Genomic DNA, 20,936 nt, shown 5'->3' on the forward strand with positions numbered 1-20,936 from the left:
ATGTAATCTTCCTGTCCTGCCGTGTGATGTGGGGAGAAAAAAACCTTATCCAATCACATCTTTACCTGTGTCTCCTCTGTTTCTAGGTCTAGTAGAATAAAGAAATCACCTGAAATACATACTGAACCTACATCTAAAAACCTATTGAACCTGAAAAAACAAACTATACACAAAACTCCTCCCAAGTTGAAAGAGATTCCGGTTAGGGCATGGATAGGAAGCAACGAGCAGTTTTCCCCCTTTTCCTCTTAAGGAATTACCTTCAGCTGAAGAGTGCAGGTCTGGGGCCTGAGGCTCTTTTGGCAAATCACTGAAGGTTACGGTCTGCTGTCTTCTCAGTGTGGGCAAGGCTCAAACTGCAGACCACCAAGCCTGCCTGCCCCTGGTCGCCGTGAGGGACACAACCAGCCCTTCCGAACAAAAGGTGCCATCCTGGCAAGTTCAGTGCTCAGCTCTTCATTGCTGATTTCCCCCATCCAAAACTTTGCATATGCACAAACTGCACAGAAACGTCAGGGGTTCGTGGACCCACACAGTTTCTGGAGGCTCATGAGCTACAGGTCAAGAAGTTAGGCATCTAAGAGTCAAATGAGAGCTCCCCCCAACCCCTCGGGGCCCCGAAGCATATCGACTGCAAAGCTGACAGTGTCGGGGCACCACCGCCCCAGCAGACGGGCTCCCCCACCTGCATTCAAGTGCACGCAGAGCCTTCCCCATTGCACCGTTGTCTGCTCAGCGTTGGCGGGGGCGGGGGGGTCACACTCCCTCACTCAACTTCCGGCAGCATTTTCAGGAATGGTCTTTCCAGGCAGTCCTGGAGAGCTTTAAAAGCACCTCTGCCTGGGCCCACCCCCAAGTTCTGATTTCACTGGTCTGAAGCTGGGCAGGGAGGGAACCTGTTAAAGTCCCTCAGGTGGTGCTCATACTCTCCAAGACTGTGCTGTAGGTGCCTGAGCGAACATCAGACCACCTGAGGAGCTCCCCAAGAGACCAGGATCCCGGGCCCCACGCCAACCTCCTGAAGCAGGCACCTAGAAGCCAGCATTTCTAGGCAGCTTTGGCCAGGAGTATTTGGCTCTAAGTACCTGCGAACGTTCAGCCCTTTCCAGCCCTGCCTGGCCTGACACCCTCCTGCCTGTGCCACAACCCTCACACTGCCAAGCTCTCCCCACCCCCCACCACCACCCCACATGGCTGGCCCCTGACTTCCCCACCACCACTCAGCCCTGTGAGGACAGGTATGGCGGCGGGGAGCAGTTAGCAGCCCCCCTGGCAGATGAGGAACCTGGGAAGGAATCAGAGCTGACCTTCAGACGCAGGCCTGAACGCAGCCAAAGGTGAGCACCCTGAGTGACTGAGACAAAGGTAGGAGCCCCGGGGACGCACGCCCCACATGCAACAGCCACACTGGTCCTCAGAGCACTCAGCAGCACTGTGCTCCTCGAGACCCTCCTAGCTCTACTGCGTTCCCTGCAACGGCCCCCTCAACCTCGCAAAGCCACTACCCTCTTCAGGGCCAACCTCTGGCCCCACCTTCTCTGTGACAGATCCCTGTGCCCCTCGGCTGGCGCTGGTTTTCTTTCAGAGTTCAAAGGAGGTGGAAATAAGCAAAAAAGAGGCGGGGGCAGTCTCTCTGGCCCCGCTCTGCCCTGCGGGCAAGGATCTCGCCTCGGTCGCCCTAACTCGAAGAAAGGAGATTTCAGAGCGGTTCACCCGCGTGGGCCCCTCCAGGTCTAAAATCCAGTGATTCCCGTTTCAGTGTATCTCCTCAAATTCTAACTGTAATTATAGTAGAGGATACTACTTCCGAGTTTGTATTCTATGCTGGGAACTAGCTTAATGTTTCAGATACTACACATCATCATAGCTTTGCCTGCATCAACCCAACAAGGATGTGATAGGATTATCCCCAGTTACTAGGAAGCTGAGGTTCAGAGAGGTGAAGTAGCATCCCCGCGGTCACACAGCCATGAGACTAACCGCAGGACCCATGTCCTCAACCACTAGGCCGTGCTGTTCCCCACCGTGCTCTCCTCCGGTGCCAGAGACCTTGTTGGGATCCCCGCTGACATGGGGAGGGAAATGGACTTGGGTAATACTGTCCTCATTTTATAAATAAATTTTATAAACCTCTATTAGAGATAAAGTGGCTTGTACCAGGTCACACAATGGCAGGGTCAAGAATAATAATCCAGGGGGTTCAGGGCTTCTGTTTCCACTACACCATGCTGTGGTTGCTGATTTCCCTGGACTTGGAAGGCAATAAATCGACCTGGCTCCATTTTGGCAGCATAATAATTGCTTTGTCCTTCTACCTTTGAAGGTCTTTCTCCTCTTCTCCAGTTAGCGATAGCTTACGTGATAATTCTAAACAAGCAGTGAGTTAATTTTTAGTCTTGGCATAAAAGAGCAGGGTAATGGACAAGAACAAAGAAACTCCTCCAGCAAGGAAAATTCTCTCAGAACACACTGTACAAAAAACCCTACCGTTTGCACACTACCTGCCACACGTCTTCATTATACGGTCACAACATTAGCAGATTTTTGCTGTAATTCACACAAATCAAGAGAAAGGATGGTTTCGTTTGCCCTTTTCATACCTCAAAAAGGCAATTCTTAACTAGAAAGAAATTATGTTTTAACTGCCATTTGTGGGAGACATGAGTTTTTAGGCACATGACCTTTGCCAAATGCCACACCTCCTAGGAGAGGACTTAGCAGGGACACTGAGCACAAATGACACCGCAGGTGTATGTACCCAGACACGTCCCACCTGTGTGGGAAAACTCAGCCTTCAGGCTGCTTGCAGCTAGTTCTCAGCAATTTGCCACATGCTGCCAGAGCTCAGTGGTGGTAAATGATCCAGAGACAACAGAGTGACCCGGCAATGCCAGGACAGCATCACCCTGGCCTGTCTTCTGCAACCTAGGCCAGGGACAGAGGAGTCTCCCCACCAATGTCAGTAAAGGTAGCTTCTTCATACTCTTCTGGACAAAAAGGAATGTCATCCTGAGTACATTCCAAAGGACAAGGGGTGGGTCACCACAGACCCAGGCTTTTTCAAAGATGATACAAAGCCCCATCTTGGGTGAGTTTGGAGCTCACCTGCCAAAAGCACAGCTACCCAACATGGTCTGGCTACCTTCTCCCGTTCACAGTTTCCCACGTATGAGTCCTGCCTTCTTGTCTTTGCCATAATTCATCTTAGGTTTAGGATGCAGAAATGGGGTCATGGCTGGTCCCCTCAGATGGACTGATGGCCAGGTGATGATTCACAAAGGAACGGAGTGAGAAAGTAAAGCCCCAGGATCTCCTCTGGGAGCTTACAGCAGGGTTCCTGGCTCTTGAGGAACGGCTGCACCTGACTGCTGATGCGGACAGTGCCAGATGATGGCAGCAAATGTGTCTTCTCTGGAGCCTCCGTGCAGTGTGCTTGAGTGCTATTTGAACTAAATCCAGCGTTTTAGCCTGGGACCGATGATGTCCTTGCATGAACCAACCTACGTCACCCAAGGTGCCAATGCACATCCTGAGTAAACCTGAAATGCCTTTGCCCGGAAGCTCTCGGGATGGCTGGGGGAGTACACACTTGCAATCAGTCTACCTGTGTTCAAACTAGGCTCTACCCTCCACCGACTCTGTCTCCTAGGACATGTAATTTAACTCCTGACCCTCAGTTGTTTCAGATGAAAAACAGAAACAACCAAATCCAGTCACATGACCACTAAGATGAACTATTAAATACACATGCCGTGAATAAGGTGGTTGGTATAATGGCTAGCATAGCAGGCATTCTGTAAATGTTATATTCTTCTCCATTTTTAACTCTTGATACTGGTGTCTAATGTAGTGTTGCTTTTTTCCCCTAAGCTCCCAACTCCAAATAATTCAAATTTGGATAAAGAAAAAAAATCAAACAGGGCATGGTCTTCAACTATAACACCAATAGAGACATTTTTCAGGTTGACAGCAGTCTACTCGTAACACTCCTGGAGTGAAGTCATCCAATTAGACAGTCATCCAGCCTGAATTCTCACATCTTATATAAAGGGATGTCATTGTCAAACACTCGGTGGAAACCATAGCAATGGGTGCGACTCCTGAGTGGCTCAGTCGGTTGAGCATCCAACTTTATTTAGCTCAGGTCATGGTCTCACGATCCATGAGTTTGAGCCCCACTTCTGGCTCTGTGCTGACAGCTCAGAGCCTGGAGTCTGCTTCAGATTCTGTGTCTCCTTTTCTCTCTGCCCCTCCCCCACTCACACTCTGTTTCTCTCTCCAAAATAAATACACATTAAAAAACAACTATAGCAATGGAATCTTCTCAAGTCTATCAATCTAATAATGTTAATTTGTTTAATGATGATGAATAGAATCTGGTGTGACATAATAATGATACCCCTCCTGTGTGTACGGCCTATCATAGTTTTCAGGTCTGTTCCCACACACAGCTGGGTCCTCAGAAAACACTGCTGGTTCCTACCAAGGACCCTAGCCTTAGGGCTCATGGTCATGTTTTTCAGGACTCCATTGTGGAATCCTGCCATTTACCTGGTCACCAATGTTCAGTAAGTACCTATAATGTGTTGAAAAAAAGCTAGATGACAGATATTCAGACAGGCCCAGTTCTGACCTAGTAGAGCTTCAGCGGCAGAAAATTGGGGGACAATTAAGGGATAAAGGACTGTAAATTGTGGCAGGTGTTAAGGCAGGGAAAACTAGGGTCAGGTAGAAAACTAAGAAGGCTCCCACTTTCCCTCATTTATTGAGCCATTTGTGAAGAATCTATTCATCTGGCTGTAATCTATTTTTAACTTGGGCAAGGCAGCTTCAGAGCAACTTTTGCAGAGATCCTCGAACACCAGATTAATACAGCTAAGCATTATTTGGAAGCAACAAAAAATCTCTGGAGGTTTCTAAGGAGGAAGGTGATGAAATCAAAGATATACTTGATTCTGAGTGGATGAGAACAGAAAGGAAGGCAGGGGGCCCCAATCAAAAGGCTATTTCAATAACCTCATAAATACAGGAATAGCTGACCATATGTTCATATTCCTATGGTGATTTTACTTTCTGTACACATCTCTGATTTTTTTATTGTTGTATTCAGATTCACAGCAATCAGAAGTATTAAGCATTCTAAATGTAAGCTGAAAATAACTTGATGTTGATTAACATAATTACTAATTCTTTTCTCCACTGTGATGAGTTCAAAAGATGATATAGGAGAAAATAAACTACTAGGGCATCTTCCAAGGAAACTAAATACCCAGAAAGATATTAAAAACAATGCTTAAAATAGTTGTCAAACTACTAAAATCTAGAAAATATTAATTTAATTATATCTGGCTTAAAAAAAAAAAAATAAGTTAGGGGCACCTGGGTGGCTCAGTCTGGTCCTTGATTTCCGCTCAGGTCATGATCTCACAGTTTCACGGGTTCGAGCCCCACATCAGGCTCTGTGCTGATAGCATGGAGCCTGCTTGGGATTCTCTCTCTTCTTTCTCTGCCCCTCTCCTGCTCATGCTCTCCCTTTCTCTCAAAATAGAAAAATAAACTTAGAAAAAACTTACAAGCCGCTTAACTAAACTACGCCAGAAATTATCCTGCCCCTGAGTGGCCTCGTCAAGAAGAGTAACTCAAAAGGGCCGCCTGGGTGGCTCAGTCGGTTAAGCGGCCAACTTCGGCTGAGGTCATGATCTCACGGTCCGTGAGTTCGAGCCCCGCGTCGGTCTCTGTGCTGACAGCTCAGAGCCTGGAGCCTGTTTCAGATTCTGTGTCTCCCTCTCTCTGACCCTCCCCTGTTCATGATCTGTCTCTCCCTGTCTCAAAAATAAATAAAACGTTTAAAAAAAAAAATTAAAAAAAAAAAAGAAGAGTAACTCAAAATACAAAAGGGTTTGCAAATACTACTGGTCAGTCACTTGCATCTCCCTTCTTTTCCCTGACTGTGAGTGAAGAGACCGTCAAAGCCATGGTGGAATCTTGGAAAGTTGGGACTAGTCAGCAGGGACAACCGTCGCTCTTACCCAGCATCATCCTGGAAGCCTTCCAGCTCGTCCCGCTGCTCTGCCAGGGTGGATTCCAAGTCCAGGTAGGCGCCATTGTGGGAGAGCTGTAGCGTGCAGTCGTCGAGCTGCAAGAGAAAGAGCCTTTAAGCCCAGCCTCCTCCTGGGATGGGGACTTTGTATGGAGAAATCACTTCACATTGCCCTCATGTGTCTTTTGAAATCAAGCATTATTCGGAAATTTGGATCATAACTTGGAGAGGTTATGTGTTAGTACAAACAAATTGGGAGCAAACTCCATTGTGAGTAGACAGAAATAACACCTATTGAGGGAGTGGCACTGACACCGTCCGGTAGATGTGGACAGAGGAGGAGAAGGAGCCCTCTGGTGCCAGTGTCACTTTCCACTCTGAGGGCCCCAGGAATAGCCATGGAGGATGTGCCGCGTGGAAACCAAAATCATAATGCTGATGTGACCACAGAGTAAGAGTCACAGAACATGTCATTTCCTTTGATTGAGTGAGAAGCCTGCTCATTCAGATTCTATGGTCATACCTGGCACATTACAATGACTAGTTGCTCAATAAGCATTTTTACAGTTGAAATAAAAGAGCCATTCTCCACGTGAATGACAGCCGATCCAAATTACAACGTACCGAAGAAGACATTAGGTGCCTTTGTTACTAGTCTAATTTTTTTCAACTTATTTAACACTTACATGTTGTTAATTATGTTCCATATGCAATTCTAAGTATTTTACATATATTACATCATCGGATGCTCACACAAACCCTATCCATTTCTATTGTCATCCCCCTTTAACGATGAGGAAACTAAGGCACAGACAGAGATTGTTACGTGCCCAGGGTCACAACAGGTAAATGGTAGAGCTGGGATTTGGATGCTTACTTCGAGGCCATGCTCTCGATCACTACGCCACTCTGCATCCTTCTATGGCCACAAACCTACAGAGGATTTGAAAATATCATGTTTGTGGGCACCTGGGTGGCTCAGTCACTTAAGCATCTGACTCTTGATTTCAGCTCAGGTCATGATCTCATGGTTCGTGAGTTCGAGCCTCACATCGGGCTCTGTGCTGACAGCGTGGAACCTGCTTGGGATTCTCTCTCTCTTTCTCTCTCTCTCTCTCTCTCTCTCTCTCTCTCTCTCTCTCCCCTTCCCCGACTTATGCACTGTAAATAAATAAATAAATAAATAAATAAATAAATAAACAAATAAATAAATGTTTTTTTAACTTTAAAAAACATAAAAAGAAATTCAAAAAGACAACACCACACTTGCAAAATATAGTTTATGTCATCTCAGTGTTCTGGTATAGCCAAGACAATGCCACAGGTGTGCCAACCCCTTTCCCTTTTCCTCCTGGGCACAGAGAACACATATCCCAGCCTACAGTTGGGCTAACGGCCATGTAACTGAGTACCAACCAATGGAATTTCAGTGAAAGTAAAAAGGGCCCCCAACAGGCCGGCCTTAGCACCCCTGCACATCCACCTTTCTTCTCTTGCCTTTGGCCGGATGCAGAGAAGCCAGAGGAGGACTCCAAAGTCTAGAAAGCAGCAGCGCTCCGGACAGGAGGAGCACCGGCTCCTTAATCACCGCGTGGAAGAGAGCGTTCTGTCACCCAGCATCCACTAGCCATCCTGGCTGATGACAAGAGCCAGACAAGAGCCTTCGCTGTGATAAATCATGCAGATTTTGAGGTTGCTGCAGCAGCCAGCATTACAGGACATTTAGAAGGATCGATACACTTAAAATACAGGAAAATATTTTACTAAAGATGAACATTATGAGGAAATCCAACTTCATGCTTGATTTCCTGGGCTGTAAGGGTGGTTCTCAATATTCATCTACCTGATGAGCCGAGGCTCTTATTCCAAAATGACAAGAGATTGGGGGAAAGTGAAGGCAAGTATTTAGCTACTTTAAAACATCTAGATAAATGCCTGGTAATCCTCCCACTATAAGTGAGATTTCAAACAAGGAATTAGGAATTAGTCTCTTTTGATGGAAAAGCTTTGCTCATTATCCTCGACAAGAGAAAGGTAGGCTGTCGACTTGTCTAGAATTGGCATCTGTAACAGGCTGCTGATTCTTGTAGAGACCCCGCGACTCCTGTTCCTAGTTATCCTCAACAGAATGAAAGGAATTTGTTTTTTATTATTTGTAAGAAATACCCACCTAAATCATTTGAAGGGGTTAATCCTATTCGATTCACTTATTTTATTTCTCCAATAACAAACTGCCCCTCGTAACTACTCAAGGCCTGCTGGTGAGGTTCAGCATTCTTAACTGGCATTTTACAGATAGATCATCTGATCCGAAAAAGAATTCAACCCCAAGGATCAAGTTGGCCAAACTCACTGTATTGTGGCAGGAGAGGCGCGCCCAGGGTTTAGGGGAAACACGCGGAAAAACCGCCTCCCCCAGCCTGCGGAAGAGGCAGACAGGAAGGATTTCCTGCAGAAGGCATCTCCTGGGTCAAGGGTCTCCTGTGGACTGAAATCAGACTTGATCACTCCTAGATGGAAAATTCCATCAGAAACTGAACCTATTAACACTAAACCATGTGTCGAGCTAGAATCACCGCAGCTCAGTCTTGCTTCGACCTCCTACTGATGTTAACTAAGAAGACTTACTTAGTCTGTCCTGTTGGGAGGACCAACACTTGTGCTTGACTTTAATCCCACTTCTAATCAACAGACCAGGAGATGGGGATAAGGAAAGCCCTGTAAGCCATAACAATTTCTTTTGCCTCAGCCCCCGGAAATGTGTGAGTCCAGAGAAAGAGGCTTTTGGATAAAGAGTTTCTGCTTCTCCTCAAGGGGGTGTGAGTCATTCAGAGGCTGGGGTCCACACTCAGGCCAGACAGACAGAACAAAGTCAGAGAGGAAGCATGCTCTGGTGTGGAAAGATGCAGAACGTGCACATGTATGTGGTATAAATACTCCCACCATGGCCGGTTTCAAGCCACCAAGGTGAAGTCACTGAGTGTGGAGTTGGAAAAAGAGACATAGCACCCCACCATTATACAGTATTTTCACCAGAGTTACAAGAGATGTCAGGAACCTCGAATGCATGGGTAGCAGTACAATATAATCAAACCATTAAGAAGTGACATTTTGAGTATTTATTACCTTTGTTTCGAAGAGAACTTATTTTAATTGTACATTTACATAATTTCATTTCTAATAATGGCTACACTCAACAACGCGCTCACAAAATTCCCCAGAATTGATCTCTCAGCCCCCTCCGGCCACCCGGGCCAGCTCCAGCATACACGGCTTGTGGCCCTCCCACTCATTCAATTGGGGCACCTAGCGTGGAGAGAGCAGGGAGGACCCCGTGCTGGCTTTCACCCCACCCAGCCCTATGCTGATCTCCTCAGTGGGGGCAGAGGCAGGGCTCCCCCGCCACCAGCAGATACAGCCCCGTTCTTACTGGCAACCGTGGCCACTTTGCACATCCTCTCCATCCCACACCTTCTGACTTTATTCTCAGGAGCCTGAGATGAATACGAAGACCTGGTTTTCTTCATTCACCTTCACCCTGGCCCACCGAGTATCTGCCTCGGACGCTCCCGGCCAGCCTGGAACCACAGCAGAACACCCCACAACCTCCCAGCCTCTGACAACAGAATCCCAAACGCTTAGCCGGACTGCCTGTTCTCATCATCCCTCTCCTCACATTCAGGGCATCATTACTACCCTTTCCATAGTTCCATTTTAACAAAATTATATGTCAGCCACGGGCTGGGCACCAAGGAACACATAAACGCTTCCTCCCCTCAAAGATCATTCTATGGAGTAAATATAACACACAAATAGAACGCAGGAGAGAATAAAAAGCCATTTAAACCAACTGTTATAATGTGTGGACGTTCATCCTCAGTCGTATTCCTTCTCTATAATTAGCAGCCACGGGCTCCCGGGACCCAAGCAGCCTCCATAGAAATGCCCCAGTGCTCCCTCCAGAAGAAAGGCCGCCATTACTTCCTAAGCCAGTGTCACAACCCTGCTCCCCTAATTAACAGATGGGCAATTTGTGCTAGTGAATTTAACTAAAACGGAAAAGATGAACGTGTGCCTTTTAATCTGTCAGGAAGTGTATGCGAGCTACAGGAAAGGGTCAATGTCAGACATCTCAGCCTTTAGCAAGCGGGATACATGTGCACAATGGGGGTCCCCACAGCACAGGTGGCCTGTGAAGATACCACACAAGTCAACACGCACTGCCCACTCCATTCCATAACACAAGCCCCACCTCAACGGTGCACCCGAGACACATGAGATTAATATTTAAACCATCACATGAGCCAAGGAGTAAGAATAAAGGGCTTCTGGGCTGGACAGACACACTGAAACGGTAAAATCCCCTAAATGCTTTTAGGGGGTCAGCTTCGGGTATCACTTTAAAAGCAAACTGATAAGTAAACGCAAATGAACTCTTCGATCTGGTCAGGGATAACGAAGGGCCAGTTACAAAAGAACACAACAACGTGAATGGGGAGTGAGTGGAGGTTCATTCCGACCTGGAGATTCTCAAGATTCAGACGAGGGGCGCCTGGGTGGCTCAACTGGTTAAGCCTCCAACTTCAGCTCAGGTCATGATCTCACGGTTCGTGAGTTTGAGCCCCGCATCGGGCCCTAGGCTGACAGCTCAGAGCCTGGAGCCTGCTTCAGATTCTGTGTCTCCCTCTCTCTCTCTCTCTCTCTCTCTCTCTGTCCCTCCCCCACTCGTGTTCTGTCTCTGTCTCTCAAAAATAAGTAAACGTTAAAAAAATTAAAAAAAAAAAAAGATTCAGACGGAACCATCCAAACTTTGCCTACACAGTGGAGGACTCAGACACCTCCCTGAAACACCACTTCTTGACAGGGATCCTCAATTCCTACTAACCCCAAGGCAACCTGATCCCCATCCTTGGCTGCTCATGTCAACTGGCTTCCTGAATGACTTAAGGGCCCTGGAATTTCCTGACTCCAACAATTTTCATGTCAACCCTGATCCCCCAGGCAGCATGTCCCCTGCACTCCTTCCTTGGCTCTGGGGGCAGAGTGGCCAGGACACTGCCGGGCACTTCAGGACATAAGACAAAGCAGGGAGCCCTGTGGGAAGATAATGTTACAGGGCTGTTCCAGAAGTGCGGCCGTTAGGGAAGTCGAGCGGCAGGGACAGTGGTGTGACAGGAAAACTTTAGATCGGGCTGCAGGCTATAAATCTGTGGCCAGGATTCTGGGGGGGTGGGAGGGCGGGCGGGGTGCTCAGGAGGGAGTCGGTCACAGAGCCACAAGAGGGGCCCTTCCAAATACCCTGGAATTTTGTGTCACTCCACCTTGACAAACCATTAAAACAGGCCCTCCACGCCTTACAGACAGGTGGCCCAAGGTCACTCGGGTTCTTTGGATTATTCCTACAGAGACAGTGCATTCAAAAAGAAAAGGCAGACTCACCACCCTGGAAAAAACACAAAAAAAGAAAGAAAACATCTAAAACAAGGCTGATGTCACGTCTCAATCTGTATAATCTTTTCTTTCATTAATCCAGCGAAGTGGCATATTACTGGGGGAGCTTAATGATTACCTGGGTTTGGCAGCGGGTCTCCAGTGATCCTTAGCGTAGGCAATAAAATAGATTTGCATGGAACTGTTCTATAAATATACACAAGGGGTTATCCTTGAAGCTAAGTTTGGTAATAGTTCAGAAGCGGGAACACATACACTGATTTTTAAGAGAAAAAAAACAAAGAAAATCCAAAATATCATTTGTTAATGTCATTTCATTGGTTTCCTCCCATCCTTGGATCCACACCACTTACAAGATGATTTTGTGGCTCCTTCCATCGAGAGGTGGATTCCTTCTCTACTAGACTCTGGGTTGGCCTGTGTATTGCTTTGGCCAACACAGTAGCAAATGTGACATGGTAGAGACTTGAAAAATACTTGTTCCCCTGGGGCTGTCCTTGCTTAGTGCTCTTGGAACTTTGCCAGCACACGAAGAAGCCAGGGTTAGTTAGCCAGCCTCCGGGATGTCTGTCTGTTCCTGCTGCCCCTGCCGACATCCTCCCAATTGCCACACGCTGAGGCCAATAGGGATCAGCAAGCCTCCAGATGACCCACCAGCTGATGACAGACACAAGAGAGCCCAGCAGGTGTCAGCCAAACTGGCCCAAACTGGAAGAACCACCCAGTAGACCCACAGACTCAGAAGCAACATCTTATGATTGCTGTTTTAGGTCAATTTCCTCTTCCCGTGAGACGGCCACCTCAACCCACAGCAGACACGCAGCCCCCAGGGAATGAAACTTCACACTTGAAGTGCTTAGTGCCCAGACCAGTGGTGGGTGAGAAGCCCACTCCACCAAGGTGCCCAAAGAACACACCAGGACACTGCCAGCTCAATGAAGGAATGCCACCATCATGCCCAGCCCTCAGATGCCACAAATCATGCATGTCCTTCCTGGAGCCCCTACCGGGGACAGAGGACAACAGCAGGTGCTTGGCGGAAAGGCCTGGAGCATCAGAGAGTGGAGAATAGTCAGCTGTGAACCCCTCCCAGGGAGGGAAGGGGGCAGCAAAAGGCAAAATGATGCATGAGCTGTGGTTCCAAGCCTCTAGAGCGTGTTCCATCATCCCATTGTACAAAATGCACATTCGAAGAGAAAAGTATGAAGCCTTTCAAGATGGCAGCTGCAAGCATAGGGCCCTTCTGACCGCACTGGTCACACACCCACAAAGCTGGCCCCACTACTGGCTCAGAAATGAAGTGTGGCTGTGGGTCCCGTCTCTCTCCAGCACGGTTGACTGTGGGCCCCCTGGATGCCCCACTTTGAGGCTCCTCCCAGCGCTAAGAGCAGTACAAAGGCCGTCAGCACGTTTCCATTGGTCAGTTCTAAGAGCACTACACCCGTTTCGCCCTCAAATGTCGCATCTGTTACTACAAAGCTTGTGGCTTCCTTAAACTTTGTGGCTCCTTCCAAAGACAGCAAAGACAAGGAACTGGACTTAGGTGACAAGCAAAAAAAGTTAGGGAAGAGAGCCTTCCCATAAGCAGTGCCCCATGATCCTTTCACAATTTCTTAATAAAACCTGCACAAAACCCTGGCTCAGCCATTCAAGCATCTGTGGGCTGTGGCTCCCCCATAACCCATACGGACCGCTGCAAAGGGACAAGATGGGGGGCACGCACGTTGTGGCTGCCTTCTGTCATTTCCTAAGATGGATAGCGAGGACATGGCATGCATTTCATTGTCCTTCAGACTGTACAAACCTTTCACATTTATTCCTTTGTATATATAAGACATTTCACAATGAAAAATGATTAGTTTCATCTAAAGACGTCATTTTACATATTTAAAAAATACAAGTAACGTTGGTCCGTCTTCCTACAGAAAGGCCAAATGAAACTGATTTCCATATCAGAAAACAGGTCCTGCTCGCCAGCCCCAACAAATCCTTTTCAAACTTTTAAATCCCTAGGTGCCCATTTAATTTATTCAGAACAACAAATACATCACAGGTATTTTAATAAATGTTTTAGGGTAAAGTACAAGGATATTTTTGAAGATCTAGCCTATATGGATGATGAAGTAATATGAACATATTTACTTGGAAAGAGGCTGGATTTTACTTCCTCAGAAACCTTTAGTAAGTTATGTTATTTGTGGCCACCAACTACAGCAAGAGAAGCAATGTCCTGAAATTGATTTAGGCAGTTTCCAAATCAAGCCTCCGATTTCTATTTAAGTCAACAAAACTGTACAGCTCACTAACCAAAGGCAAGGGCTTCTGCCAAAGTCTACAAGAAAGACAAAGGCAAGATTTCTCCCATTAAGAGCTTAAACTGAGGCGGTGTGATAATCTGGTAAATATTTGAATTATTTTCAAAGACCTTTTTATCATTAAATAAATAACCAATAACGCATTAAACTTCTCTCCTGAAGAGGCTGGAATATTTACTTATGTTTACAGGTGCCTTTTTCCGTTTTGTTTCACTTCAGTCCATTTGAAAACCCGTATCAGCGCTACATTCCAGGATTATTATTGATCCATTATCACTCTTCCATTCCCTAATGCAGATTAATAATCCTTTCCCGAGCTCATTCTCCATGCATGAGAATGACGTGGCATTCTCATGGCGTGGTGCCACATCCCGGGGAGCCGACCATGATTATGACAGTCCAGGGAGCACTCGTACCCACTGTAGCTGGGACTGGTTCCTGAACAGCTGGTGGGAGTTCAGGGAAATGAGGACTATGCGTTAGTCACCTTTGTTGTGTCTGTTCTTGTTTTCATGGCGGGACAAGTTTGGGGAGCAGGGAGCTGAAGTTTGCAAAAGCCCTGATGCGGGAGTGTGAGTAGTCAGAACACTGAAAGAAGAAAGGCCAGGACTGTGGAAGAGGAGTCGTCCTGGCCACAGGAGATTTTAGACTTGATTCTAAGAAAACAAGAAGCCGTGAAAGGGTTGTAAATGGATGCCCACAGGACCAGCTTTGCAGTGTGGGGACAGAAGGGAGAAGACAAGTGAAAATGCCACTGCAGGAATTGGGGGGCAATTTGAAGGGGCGATGGACAGTGGTGGAAGCTGTGGTGATGGACAGAGGAGAAGGGAGAGGGCTGATTTAGGCCAAGAGAGGGAAGAGAGAAGGAAAAGCCAGAGAGACATGGGGATTGATCAGGTGTGGTGTATCCAACAGAGAGAAGCAAAATCTTGAGTTTCCTGCTGGAGCAAATTAATATATATTGGTGATACCTTTCACAAACATGAGAAACATTAGACTAAAAGCTCTTGGGGGCAGGGAGACAGGATAACATTGGGATTTCTGTTAACATGTCTAAAACAACTAGAGGTGCTGAGTAGAGAAATCAATTTTGGGAGGTTTGGGCCTAAATACAAACATGGCAGATGAAATCTCACAAACCACTGGTGTACCTAAAGATTACAGCTTTTTGTGTCTTCAAGATCTGCAATGCTATTCCCTTTTCATTCCTGATATTGCTAATTTGTGCTTTCCTCCCGTTTTTCTCTAACAGTTTAGGAGAGGACCCTCATTCATCTATTAGTCTTTTCAAAGAACCAAGGTTTCATTATGTTGCTTTTCCACCATTTTGGGTTTTTTTTAATTTTTTTTTTTTAACGTTTATTTATTTTTGAGACAGAGAGAGACAGAGCATGAACGGGGGAGGGGCAGAGAGAGAGGGAGACACAGAATCGGAAACAGGCTCCAGGCTCTGAGCCATCAGCCCAGAGCCCGACGCGGGGCTCGAACTCACGGACCGTGAGATCGTGACCTGAGCCGAAGTCGGACGGTTAACTGACTGAGCCACCCAGGCGCCCCATTTTTTTTTTTTTTTAACGTTTATTTATTTTCGAGACAGAGAGAGACAGAGCATGAACGGGGGAGGGGCAGAGAGAGAGGGAGCATTTTGGTTTTTTTAATCTCATTAATTTCCTTCCTTCTACATTCTTTGTGTTTAATATGCTGCTTTGTTCTAACATCTAAAATCTTAACAATTTTCAGTCTTTCTTCTTTTCAACTATGTGCATTTAAGACTCTAATTTTCTTCTAAGTCGGGTTTAGCTACAGCCCACAATATCTGATATGCCCTATTTTCACTCTCTCCAGTCGACAGTATTTTCTAAATTCCACTGGGATTTCTTCTTTGATCCATGGGTTATTTAGAAATGTGTTACATACTTCCCAAATATTTAAGGATTTTCAAGTTTTTTTTTTTTTTTTATTGCTGATCTCCAGCTTAATTTCTGTGCAGTCAGCAAATATACTCTGATTTCAATTCTCTGAAATTTCTTGAAACTCATTTTATGGCCCGGTAAATGGAAAAGACATGTCCTCAACAGCTACATGTTTGTTACGCGGGATTCTCAGATTTCTCTCCACGCTGCTTTTAACTATCTGTGAATGTTTCTTTTTTTCCTTTTAATTCAATCAACATTGGATTGATTGATTGATTGGTTGATATTTCCTAGTGACCTGACAATCTGAGCAGTATGAGATTTCCTCCTTTTCTCCGGTAATGTTGCTCACCTTAAACATTACGCCATCTGTTACCAGGACAGCCACACCACTTCTCTGACATTAGGGCCGCATGGCTTATCTTCTTCCAGTGTTTTACTTACAACATTTGGGGCCCATATATTTAAGATGTGTCTCTTTTAAGAAGAACATGAGTTTTGTTAATCCAACCTGATGATCTTAATTTTTTTTTTTAATGTTTACTTTTATTTTTGAGAGAGAGAGACGGGGAGACAGAGCACGAGCAGGGGAGGGGCAGAGAGACGAGGCACAGAATCCGAAGCAGGCTCCAGGCTCCCGTCTGTCAGCACAGAGCCCGACGCAGGGCTTGAACTCAGGAACCATGAGATCATGACCTGAGCTGAAGCTGGACGCTTAACCAACTGAGCCATCCAGGTGCCCCTAGTGATTTTAGTTTTTTAATACAAGTATTTAATCAAAGTCTGTTAACCTAAAGTGATTGCTTGTATTTACGTTCAAATCTATATGTTCTAGTTTCCTTTTTCCTCCTTTTTCACCATATGTTGGGTTAATCTACTATTCTTTATTATTCCGTATTTCCTTTCAATTTGTTTTCTATTATTCCATTCATTCTTAGCTGCCCCCTCATTTATTATTTTAGTAATTTACCCTACAGATGATCACATGGCTTCCTGAAATCAGAAGTAACCTACTAAAAATGAGCATTATCACATCCCAATTTAAGGGCACTAGACTATTTTAGTATGGTCTAGACCTTTTGAGATACTGAGAAATGTATTTTGAACCCTATGACATAGCATTGTTTTGAGCAGTCAATATTCATTGAAATTTACCCACATATTTACCTCTTCTCTCACACTTCATTCCTTCCTGCCGTTCTGTGCTCCGATCTGTGACAATTTCTTTCTGCCTGAAGAACTCTCTTTAGTATCTCATTAGTGAAAGTATGCTGGCAACAAATTTCTTCAGTGCCTACTGTCTAGAAACATCCTTACATTACCTCCATTGTTAGGGTAACTGCTTTATTGAGATGTAAGTCACATACCATATAACTCAGTTACAGTGTACAATTCCCCGGCTTCTAGTACATTCACAGCATCGTGCCTCCATCACAACAATTTTAGAATATTTTCATCACCCAAACAAGAAACCACATATCCATGAGCAGTAACTCTTCATTCCCACAATCACACTCCCATCTAGCCCCCAGAAACCACTAATCTACTTTCTGTCTTAAAGATTTATGGATTTATCTGCCTATTCTAGACCTTTCATATAAACGGAATCACACAATATGTAGTCTTTTGTGGCTGGCTTTTTTCACTTAGGGTAAAGTCTAAGATTCATCCCTATTATAGCATTTATCAGTACTGCCTTCCCTTTATTGCTAAATAATACTCCATTGTACGGATATGGCAAATCTGATTTATTCATTCTTCAGTTGATGGACATCGGATTCTTTCCACTTTTTGGCTACTATAAATACTAATACAAACATTTAACTTTTTATAACATATAACTTTTTATATAGACACATGTTTTCATTTCTCTTGAGTATACTCTTTCAGAAATTGTCAGAGTGTTTTCCAAACAGGCTACACCATTTTACCTTCCCACCAGCAATGCATGAAGGTTCCAATTGCCAACACTTGTTTTCCACCAACACTTGTTTTCTTTTAGATTCTAGTCATCATAATGAGTGTGAGGTGGTATCTCATGGGCTTGATTTGTGTTTCATGAGCATCTTTTTATGTATTTATTATTGGTCATTTGTGGATCTTCCATGGAGAAATAGCTATTCAAATCCTTTACCCATTCTTTATTGGACTGTCTTTTTGTTGTTGAGTTATATATTCTGGATACAAGTCCTTTTTTGGAGATACAATTTGCAAAATGCTCTCCCAAACCATGGGTTGTCTTTTCACTTTCTCAATGATATCCTTGGAAGCACAAATGCTTTTAATTTTAATAAAATACAATTTGTTTTTTCTTTTGTTCTTGATACTTTTGGTTACCATATAACTTTCACTTGGAAAGATATTTTTGGAGGATACAGAATTCTGCATTAGCAATTACTTTCTTGGAGTACTAGCAAACTGTTACTCCAGTAACAGTTGAAACATCAGATGCCAATCTTACTGTTGTTCTTTTAAAGAGAATCGATTTTTCTTTATATATATATATATATTGGTTTCCATACAACACCCAGTGCTGATCCCAACAGGTGCCCTACTCAGTGCCCATCACGCACTTTACCCTTTCCCCCACCCCCCATCAACCCTCAGTTTGTTCTCAGTATTTAAGAGTCTCTTATGGTTTGCCTCCTTCCCTCTCTGTAACTAAGAGAGTCTATTTTTCACAGGCTGCATTTAATGTTCTCTTTGTCTTTAATTTCCATCAATTTTAATATGAAGTGCTTATGCGTGGTTTACCTTGTATTTATCTTACCTGAGGTTTATAGCACTTCCAGAACTTGTGGCCTGTTATCATTTTTTGGTCTTGGAAAATCTTCATCATTATCTCTTCAAATGTTGTTTCCGTCTCATTTTCCTTCTTCTCCCATTCTGGGACTTCAATGCATGTATCTTAGATCTGTGTAGTATATGCCTATTAGGTTCTTTTCTGAATTTTCCCTTTTTTGCTCTCCACAAATTGCTTTTAATGTCTTCTACTGAGCTATTCCAGGCCATTGACTTTCTCTTCACATGTGCCTAATCTTCAGTTGAACTCATCTACTCCGTTCTTAACTGTTTTATTTTTCATTTCTATAATTTCTACTTGCTTCTTTATATTATATACCCCTGCTGTATTTGCTTTGGTTAAAATTCTCCATCCTGCCTATTTTCTTGAGTGTATTTATCACAATTGTTTTAATGAACATACCTGATAACTCTAGGATCTACACATACAGATATTTCTATGATCCATGTCTGGATATACTTTGTATATTTTATTGACTGCAATCATTTTTTATGAAGAAACTTTAAGTCTCTGGGTGATATCTTTCTCCAGAGATGATTTTCCTTAGCTCTGGCAAGCTGCAGGAGTAGATGACCTTAATCCAATTAAGGATGGAGCTCACTCAGAACTGGGTTTCTGTCTTTGTAGGCCTAATCTGTTTTCAGTTAACCCTTACTTCTAGGAGTAATCTTTCAGTCTCGACTGAATACACAGAGTGTTTATTAATATCCATCTACTTCCATAAGCTCTGGGCTCTGTTTTCTTCTCCTCAGCACTAAGAAACTGTTCATGGCTTTCCTTGACTTCCCAGCCTCCTCTCAGTCACTTTCTGCTTGCCTTCATAGTCTCTGCACCTGCCACTGATGAACTGGTAAGTGCATCAAGGTGAAAAGCATGTCAGACTCATTGACTCTGACCTCAATGACTCTCCTTCCTCTCTGGGATCTTGGCTTCCCAAGTCCTGGCTGCCTTAAAAGCTCTCTGGGGCCTTCAAGGAGATGTTTTGTCTGCCTTATCTGGTTGTTGTGGATAGGAGTACTGGTCTGCCAGAAGCTAGTTCATTATAGTCAGAAGCAGAAGCCCAAACACCTAACCTTTAGTAGCTAAAAACATTTACTATTCACTTGACATGAATTAAGATGAGTTATTTAATCTTCACACCAGCTATGGGGAAGGTACTATTACTGTTCTTACTTTATAACATGTAAAACCATGGAGCACAAGTTCACAGAAAACTGTAACTTCACCAAACAGCTTGGCCAAGATTGCCAACTGAATCCAGTGGTAGCAACTGAACCCAGACAGCCTGATTCTGAGCCTATGTTCTTAGCTACAAGAGAATATAGAATGAGTTGGAAAGAAAGGCACAGGAGTAAGCCCTCCGAATTCCAACATTTAGAGATTGAGTCAAAGACAAGGAGACTGAGAGAGAGCAGTGGAGGGATGAGAGGAACACCAGGAAAAGCCCATCCCAAGTAGCAATTGGTCAACTGAGGGGCGCCTGGGTGGCTCAGTTGGTTGAGTGTCCAACTTTAGCTAGGGTCATGATCTCACGGTTCATGGGTTCGAGCCCCACGTCGGGCTCTGTACTGACAGCTCAGAGCCTGAATCCTGCCTCAGATTCTGTGTCTCCCTCTCTCTCTGTTCCTGCCCCACTTGCACTCTTTCTCTCAAAAAATAAATAAATAATTTTTTTTTTAATTTTTTAAAGATGGGGCACCTGGGTGGCTCAGTCGGTTAAGCGTCCAACTTTAGCTAGGGTCATGATCTCACGGTTTGTGGGTTCGAGCCCCACGTCGGGCTCTGTGCTGACAGCTCAGAGCCTGGAGCCTGCTTCCCATTCTGTGTCTCCCTCTCTCTCTGCCCCTCCCCTGCTCATGCTCTGTCTCTCTCTGTCTCAAAAATAAATAAAAACATCAAAAATTTAAAAAAAATTTTTTTTAAAGAAAGTGGTCCCTGAGACACAGACTGTAACAACTTCTATCTGAAGATAAGAAGGCCTGGTGTTATCAGCTGCTTATCCCTTCAAACAATAAAAATTAAAACATTTTGCCAAGACATGGGCACATCCAATTCTCACACGTTTCCTTCTGTATTCCCTGAGCACAACCTGTGTTCCAAGTGCAACATGCTAGGTTGGCCTGCCCAGGTGAGGCAGTGCAAAGCACTCTGGAATAGCTAAACCACATAACCAAATGCAAGCAGCTGAAATGGAACACTTAATAATTAGATAAACCATGCAAAGATTATAGCTTTCACAGATTCTCTTTAAAATCTTCGAAACTCTTACATAAAACTTACAAGGGAATTTTTAACTTACTAATGCTTTGCTATTCAAAATTTCTTTGATTCACATTCACTGAAAGAAAAAGATTGGAATGTATGATATAAAGAAACTTGTCAACATACGGAAGACTTTGAGTATTACAATCAGC

The 20,936-nt window shown here is 44.6% G+C and overlaps 1 protein-coding gene across 13 annotated transcripts in view; it reads right to left on the reverse strand.

The window, feature by feature from the left end:
- FHOD3 (formin homology 2 domain containing 3) overlaps positions 1-20,936 on the reverse strand; it is a 471,816-nt gene that overhangs the window by 405,553 nt on the left and 45,327 nt on the right. For all 13 annotated transcript variants that reach the window (XM_058692315.1, XM_058692316.1, XM_058692314.1 and 10 more), the window contains exon 2: positions 6,030-6,136. In XM_058692315.1, coding sequence (XP_058548298.1) covers positions 6,030-6,136 — 107 coding nt within the window. The remainder of the gene's footprint in view (positions 1-6,029; positions 6,137-20,936) is intronic.

This window comes from Neofelis nebulosa, chromosome 11 (genome assembly GCF_028018385.1).
Source record: "Neofelis nebulosa isolate mNeoNeb1 chromosome 11, mNeoNeb1.pri, whole genome shotgun sequence".
Classification (NCBI taxonomy): Eukaryota; Metazoa; Chordata; class Mammalia; order Carnivora; family Felidae; genus Neofelis; species Neofelis nebulosa.